The 8,225-nt window shown below is 41.8% G+C and overlaps 1 protein-coding gene across 1 annotated transcript in view; it reads left to right on the top strand.

Annotated features, from left to right (window-relative positions):
* The window catches only part of LOC306842924 (DNA damage-binding protein 1-like), a 43,398-nt gene that overhangs the window by 23,139 nt on the left and 12,034 nt on the right, over nt 1-8,225 (top strand). The window contains exons 17-24 of the mRNA XM_079374135.1: nt 1-96; nt 181-276; nt 1,609-1,720; nt 1,815-1,938; nt 2,654-2,818; nt 6,492-6,586; nt 6,659-6,829; nt 6,919-7,028. The exon at nt 1-96 is cut by the window's left edge and continues 112 nt beyond it. Coding sequence (XP_079230261.1) covers nt 1-96; nt 181-276; nt 1,609-1,720; nt 1,815-1,938; nt 2,654-2,818; nt 6,492-6,586; nt 6,659-6,829; nt 6,919-7,028 — 969 coding nt within the window. The remainder of the gene's footprint in view (nt 97-180; nt 277-1,608; nt 1,721-1,814; nt 1,939-2,653; nt 2,819-6,491; nt 6,587-6,658; nt 6,830-6,918; nt 7,029-8,225) is intronic.

Raw genomic sequence — 8,225 nt, 5'->3', positions numbered from 1 at the left:
CATCTACTCCAGCAACCACAAACTGGTCTTCTCTAACGTCAACCTGAAGGAGGTCAACTACATGTGCCCACTCAACTCCGAGGGATACCCCGACAGGTACGACTCCAGAAAGATCAGGCCTCCTCTTATCAGCAAACACATGTGAGTGAAAGATTTGATTTCCTCTTCCTTCTGTCACAGTCTGGCTCTGGCCAACAACAGCACTCTGACCATTGGCACCATCGATGAGATCCAGAAGCTCCACATCCGAACCGTTCCTCTCCATGAGTCACCCAAGTGAGTGTGTGTCCTCGACAGCTTTTATTTAGTGGCCTGTGTCATGAGCAGGAGCTTCCTAAAAGCGTGCTTGTCTCTCTGAAGGTTAAGTCACTGCTGAGTGATCTAATGACACACTGGAAAGGCTAAATAAAACCGTGTTCAAACTGCTGATATTCATGATTTAATTTGTTACTGCTAGCTAAAATGATTGGAGCAGGGCCTAAAATTAACACTCGCCAAGCACCAAATGCGAGTAAAGATCTACGTTGGCGAGTCGATGTAACCGTGTCAGTCGCCAGTTGGCGGGTACAGCTTTTACGAAATATTACAATGCAATGTGGTGAAAACAGCCAGTTTTAAAGAGATTCACTGTTTCTGACATAAGCAAATAAAATAATCTTTTTCAAAGACGATAATCGTGATTAGCTGTTCTGTCATAAGCATCAAGAGCGAATCAAGTAATAGGATATAAATGGGCCGATAAGGTCAGAGCAGTGTGATGGCCAGCTTCTCCCTATAGACACGGTTCTACCAACTTTTACCTGAGAAGATTTAACTTTTCTTTATTCTTCATAACCCGACACATGGGAAACTGTGCAGTATATAGTTTGAAAGGCTGCGTGTTCAGCTGTACGCATACGCTGCGCCACTTAGACCGCACACCAGTAGCGCTTCAACAGACGGAAATTGTCAAAATGCGCAGTTTTGGTGAGTTACCTCGTAAACATAGTCTTAAATGAGTTATAAAGTCTTAAATGGCCGTAAAGAGAAAATCAGATATGTGTCAGATCATGTGCATCAGGTTTTAAAGAGACAGCGCTGCTTTTAAAGTGAAACCTGCTGAAGTCTGTGATTGATGCAAATCAAAGAAAAAGAGAAATCATTGGACACTTCTAGTCGCTGATTAACTTTTGTAGCTTGAATAAAGATTAATCTGTATAGTTTATGCATATACAATTTATAGTTTGTGAAGATTGTTTTAAAATCACTTAAATTAAAAGTTGCTATATATTTCAGAGCCTATTAAATGTTATAAATAATGGCTTTAATTTATACTGTAATTTTGAATGGCTATAATTAATAGGTAAAATTGAGGGACAATATATTTAATAGAGACACCAGTAGCAGGACAAATTAAAAACATTGTAAATGTTTAATCATTGTAGTAGTAATAACTGCCTGTTTTTGAAAAAAGAGCTTCATGGCCGGTAAAAATACATTTTTGGTTGGTAAATTTTATCACGTCACCGGCCATTGGCAGGTGTGGTAAAAAGTTAGTTTTAGGCCCTGGATGGTAGTCTTCAGTGAATAATCAGCAGACTCGGTCAGTGATGGTGTGTGTCGTTGCAGGCGGATCTGCTATCAGGAGGTGTCTCAATGTTTCGGAGTTTTGTCCAGTAGAGTAGAAATGCAGGACACCAGCGGGACCACTGCAGCTGTGCGGCCCAGCGCCAGCACACAGGTGTGTGAGAGTGTGTGTGTGTGTCTGAATAGAACGTTGTGTAGTTGTGTGTGTGTATAGAGTGTTGTGTAGTAACTTGTGTGTGTGCACTCAGGCACTCTCCAGCAGCGTCAGCTCCAGTAAGCTGTTTCCCAGCAGCACTTCTCCTCACGAGACGTCGTTTGGAGAGGAGGTGGAGGTGCACAGTCTGCTGGTGGTGGATCAGCACACGTTTGAGGGTAAGTGTGAGCACTGTCAGCTGGAGTGTGTGTGTGCGGGAGGGAGCATGTGCTCTGAAGTGTGTGTGCGGGGGGAGCATGCGCGGGAGAGCGTAGGGTGAGCGTGTGTGCGGGAGGGAGCGGGGGTGGTTGTGCGGGGGGAGCATGTGTTCTGATGCGTGTGTGCGGGAGGATTGTGTGTGTGCGGGAGGAGCGTGTGTGTGCATGGTGAGCATGTGTTCTGGAGCGTGTGTGTGTGCAGGGAGGATTGTGTGTGTGCAGGAGGAGCGTTTGTGTGCATGGTGAGCATGTGTTCTGATGCGTGTGTGCGGGAGGATTGTGTGTGTGCGGGAGGAGCGTGTGTGTGCATGGTGAGCATGTGTTCTGATGCGTGTGTGTGTGCAGGGAGGATTGTGTGTGTGCAGGAGGAGTGTGTGTGTGCATGGTGAGCATGTGTTCTGGAGCGTGTGTGTGTGCAGGGAGGATTGTGTGTGTGCAGGAGGAGCGTTTGTGTGCATGGTGAGCATGTGTTCTGATGCGTGTGTGCGGGAGGATTGTGTGTGTGCGGGAGGAGCGTGTGTGTGCATGGTGAGCATGTGTTCTGGAGCGTGTGTGTGTGCAGGGAGGATTGTGTGTGTGCAGGGAGGATTGTGTGTTCTGAAGCATGTGTGCAGGAGGAGTGTGTGTTCTGAAGCATGTGTGCAGGAGGAGCGTCTAATGCTGTGTCTCTCCGCAGTGCTGCACGCTCATCAGTTCCTGCAGAATGAGTATGCTCTCAGTATGGTGTCCTGTAAGCTGGGTAGAGATCCTGCCGTCTACTTCATCGTCGGCACCGCTATGGTGTATCCGGAGGAGGCGGAGCCTAAACAGGGCCGCATCATCGTCTTTCACTATACAGACGGTAACCGTCAGACACACCCCTGATTATTTTCCACAGTTATTACATGTTTCTCTACGTGTTTCCACACAACTTGTGGCTTTTTTAATGATGAGTGTGCTTTGTTTTTTACACATCCGCTAGCTAGAGTATACGTGCAGTGTGTGTGGTGCAGGTTTCATCCTCATCATTAGAACAGCTCGTCTCAACCAAAGCATACTTTGCAGGGCTCCAGACTGCGGCTAAAACGGTCGCATTTGCAACCAAAAATATTAATTTGAGTTAACTTTTTGCTGAGGTCGCCACTGGCGACTATATAAATTTACGTTATGACTTAAAAATGGGCCTTTTTACCTGATTGATGAATGAACATCAAAAAGTATTTTATAAGACAACTTATTGAAATGTTTCATGTAATCGCTCATTTAGTATTTGAAACTGCGGAATACATGTAAAGCTTGTAATGCCACGTAACAATCGTTTACCTCAGAATAACTATTCTCAGGGATGTGATTTTTCCATATAAATATGGATTTCTGTATTTTCTGACCTCTGAGGGACGACCCATGCGATTCGCGTAGATCAGTTTGTTTTTTTTTGAGGGGGGTGTTGAAATTATGCAAAAGGCCTTAAGCTATTACCTAAATAAACTGCAAAAAGATTGTTTTCTAAAACATAGATGGAATGGTTTCGAGCTCACGATGCCATCTGCAGTTCAAAGCGCCAAATACAAGTAGATTCAGCGCTGAAACCTGTTACTCGACCCGGTGACTTTTTATGAGCGGCGGTAAGAATTTGAGATTGCTATTGCTGTCATAAAATTCTCAACGGTTGTGATGTAATGATATAACAGGCTGTAGTCTGACGTGCTACATGTCTGCTGTTACAGTACTGTTTTTAGTTTTGATTCACTCCTAGCCGCGCTTGGTTTGAGCTGCTTTCATTTGCATTTGGGAACGCAACATTCGTCTTAAGAAACGTTTATAAATCTGTTGTTTACTAAAGTTTCAGTGCCACATGATCCTTCAGAAATCATTCTAATATGCTGATTTGCTCAAGAAATCAAGGAACATTTCTGATTATTATCAATGCTGAAAACAGTTTGGCTGCTTAATATTTTTGTGGAAAGTGACAAGACATTTAAAATGATTTCTATTTGATAAATGCATTAACAAATTTAATTAATACATTTGATAAATGCAAATAAATGCTGTTCATTAAACTTTATATTTATCAGAAAATCCTGAAAAATAGTGTATCACCATTTCCACACAAAATATGAAGCAGCAAAATTGTTTTCAACATTGATAATAATCAGAAATGTTTCTTGAGTCTAATAAATTGTAATGATTTCTATAAGATCATGTGACACTGGAGTAATGATGAAGAAAATTCTGCTTTGCATCACACGAATAACATTGCATTTTGTTTGAAAATTGAAAACTTTTTTTTTTTTTAATATTTGTAATATTTCACAATATTGCTGGGGTTTTTTTGTTTTGTTTTGGTGGGTGTTTTTTTTTTACTTTATTTTGATCAAAAAAATTCAACCTTGATGAGCAGAAGATATTTATTTCAAAATCATTAACTATAACGTTTACAAACTTTTGGCAGGTACTTTAATAATCAATAATTTAATAATCAATTAATAATTCTATATACTTTACTGTAATATATTACAGTACTTTATTATGTTATATTATATTTAGTGCTGTCAACGTTAACGCATGCAATTTTAATCAAATTTTAACGTGTTAATATTTTTTTTACGGAAATGAATCGTTTGATAAGGTTTGACCCCAACTTCTTGCCGTCATCGCAGCGCGGAAGGTAATCTGTCATTGCCTGCGTCCCAATGTGCACACTATCCACCCGAAATTCTGTGTGATATTAGTCATTTCCAATACAATTTAGGGCAGACAGGGTGGATAGTATGCACATTGGGACGCAGGGATTGTGTGATTATGAGGCGCTGGGCTAGACCAAAGTGAAGTGAACGCAGAGAGAGAGAGCGCGAGTGTCTGAATATCATCAATGGTAGGTTACGAGGAGACACTTTAGGGAGATTCACATTTGGCTCACCTCTTGGGAATAGCACAGTTGATTATATGATAACAGACATAGATCCTTCATCTCTCAGATCATTCACTGTTAGAGAACTAACCCCTCTGTCTGATCACAGTCAAATCACTGTGTATCTCAAAAAGACAGAAAATAACATGAACACAAAGCCCAGTAAGCTGTACAACATCAGAAAACCATACAGATGGGCTGAAAACAGCGCTGAACAATATAAGAAAGCACTTCGCAGCCAAACAATACAAGCGCTGGTAGAGACCTTCCTAAATAACACCTATGCTCACACTAATGAAGCTGTCAATCTTGCTGTCAGAGATATAGATTACATATTTGAAAAATCAGCAAAACAATCCCAATTGAAAACAAATAATGGAAAAAATCAAATACCCAAAAATGACAAAAATTGGTTTGATCAGGACTGCCAAACTATTGACAAAAAACTGAGAACATTGTCAAATCAGAAACACAAAGATCCAAATAATGTAGAGATCCGGCCTCTTTACAGTGAAACACTAAAACAATACAAACATACACTCAGAACCAAAAGAGCACAATACATCCAAAAACAACTGACAATAATCGAGAAGTCAACACAAACCAGTTTTGGGAAAATTGGAACAATCTGAAAAAACTGATCATGAAGAATTGGCAATCCAAAACAGAGAAATATGGGAAAGTCATTTCCAAACATTGTTTAATAAAGTACAAACAAACACAAACTGTAAGCAAATTCAAGCAATCAACCAACTGGAAAAACTAGAATTAACAATCAAAGATAACCAAAACCCATTAGATTTCCCAATAACTGATAAAGAACTTGAAGAAAAAATCAAAAACCTCCAACACAAAATCATCTGGACCTGATGGGATATTAAATGAAATGATAAAACACAAGCAGTAAATTGGCCTTTCTAAAACTATTCAGTGTGGTTCTGAGTGTAGGTTACTTCCCTGACATCTGGAATCAAGGCTTGATAACACCAATCTTTAAAAACGGAGATCAATGTGATCCTAACAACTACAGAGACATCTGTGTGAGCAGCAACCTGGGAAAGGTATTGTGTAGCATAATAAACGCTCGGCTATTAGACTTCATCATCACACACAATGTACTGAGCAGAAGTCAGATTACCGTACATCTGATCACATCTATACATTACATACTCTAATTACAGGGTATCTTTCCCAGGAGCGTGGAGTGAGACAGGGCTGCTGCTTAAGCCCAACATTATTTAACATTTACATCAATGACCTGGCGCTCAGTCTGGAGCGATCTGCAGCCCTGGCCTCGCTCTACACAACTCACAGATCAGATGATCTGGTTCTGCTGTCTCCCGCTCAACATGGTTTACAGCAGAACCTGGACCTGCTAGAGCAATACTGCCACACCTGGGCCCTGACAGTCAACCTGAAGAAACCAGAACTATTATATTTCAGAAAAGATCCAGATCCCAGGGAACACAACACACATTTACATTAGGCACTAACCAGATAACACACACATCACACTACACTACCTGGGTTTGACAATCACTTCCACAGGAAACTAACCAAATAAAGGTGACTTGACTTGTTTGTGTGAGTGTGTTGAATCATGGGGTGTTTTCTGTGTTTCCAGGCAAACTGCAGACGGTGGCAGAGAAGGAGGTTAAAGGTGCAGTTTACTCCATGGTGGAGTTTAATGGCAAACTGCTGGCCAGCATCAACAGCACCGTGAGTTTCCTCCCATCATGCTGTTCAGTGTAATGGGTTTCCTGTGCGGCGCTGACGTCTGTGTCTCCACAGGTGCGTCTCTACGAGTGGACGGCGGAGAAGGAGCTGAGGACGGAGTGTAATCACTATAATAACATCATGGCCCTGTATCTGAAGAATAAAGGCGACTTCATCCTGGTGGGCGACCTGATGCGCTCCGTGCTGCTGCTGGCCTACAAACCCATGGAGGGCAGCTTCGAGGAGGTGACGCTGCCGCTGGGCAGTCTGGGATTTTTAGTTGTAAGAAAGCTGTTGTGGTTCTTAATTTCCTCTCGCTGATTTCATTTCCTTAGATTGCTCGTGATTTCAATCCTAACTGGATGACTGCTGTTGAAATCCTGGATGATGACAACTTCCTCGGAGCGGAGAACGCTTTCAATCTGTTTGTCTGCCAGAAGGACAGGTAATGGATCGAGCGGGGAAGTGATTGATTGATGTGACTGGCAGGTTCTGGAGGTGCGCTCTCATTTACCCGTGAACAGTGAAATTCTGGTTCAGTCAGAATCCACGTGATCGGGAATTTTGCACGAGGGGGACAGATTTCACATCTGGTTGTTAACTCCAGTGCATCATGTTGAGCAGCAGAAAGCTGCTTGGATTGAAGCTGTGCTTCATTCACTGCAGACAGTGTTGATTTGACTTGAATTTGACTAGAAGCATAAAAATTAATTTTGTCAGTTACGGCTAGTTAGTACTACCAGCATTCTGGCCGCTTCAAATCAGGCACAGAGATGAAATAGTGCAGTAAGATCACATTTGTGTGAATTAATTATTGAGAGAGAAAGAGGTGTGTGTGTGTGTGTGTGTGTGTGTGTGTGTGTGTGTGTGAATACCTGCGTCTGCGGGTCTTTCTACAAACAATGAAGCTGTGAGTTTAGTTCACCCAACAATGAGAGTGACCCCATGACTTCCTTTCAGACGAATCTGATCAGAGTTATATTTAAAAATGTACTGGCTCTTACAAGCTTTATAATGGCAGTGAATGGCTGTTATTTTTCAGTAGTCCAAAAGAAGTCCAATAAAGTGCATCCATCCATAATAAACAGCGCCTCACACGGCTCGGGGGGTGAATAAAGGCCTCCTGTAGAAAATCCATGCGCTTTTGTAAGAAAAATATCCATATTTCAAACATTATAAACAGTAATCTCTAGCTCCCACAAACTGTTGTACGCATGTTTTCAACAGAAGACGTTCGGGCGGAGGACGTCTGCGTAGCATTAGCTTCGGTGAAAAGTGATGAACACAGGAGAGAGCAAAACAATACGCCGGTCACGAATTAGAAGTACAAGACAAGAATTTCTAAAAGAAAAATGTAAGAGGATTTTGGTATAAGCCAAGAGGAGACTGGTTTTCCGTTGCTAAAGTAAGGAAACTTTGCTTCCTTTGCTCCTGTAAACAAACGCTGGTTCTCGCGAGACTAGCATGTTCTCACCGGAGCTGCAACAAATCAGACTCTGCTGCAGCCTCGAATTAAACTGCTGGAGGAGAACGGCACACTATTTCCTTGTTTAATACTGTAAAGCTGCTTTGATACAGTCTGCACTGGACAAAGCGTTATATAAATAATAAACAGTGCCTGACATCATTATGTTTGGATGCG

Source organism: Barbus barbus (assembly GCF_936440315.1).
Source record: "Barbus barbus genome assembly, chromosome: 23".
NCBI classification, from domain to species: domain Eukaryota; kingdom Metazoa; phylum Chordata; class Actinopteri; order Cypriniformes; family Cyprinidae; genus Barbus; species Barbus barbus.
Note: the sequence above shows the minus strand (reverse complement) of the source record. Positions and strands in the feature narration are given on the sequence as shown.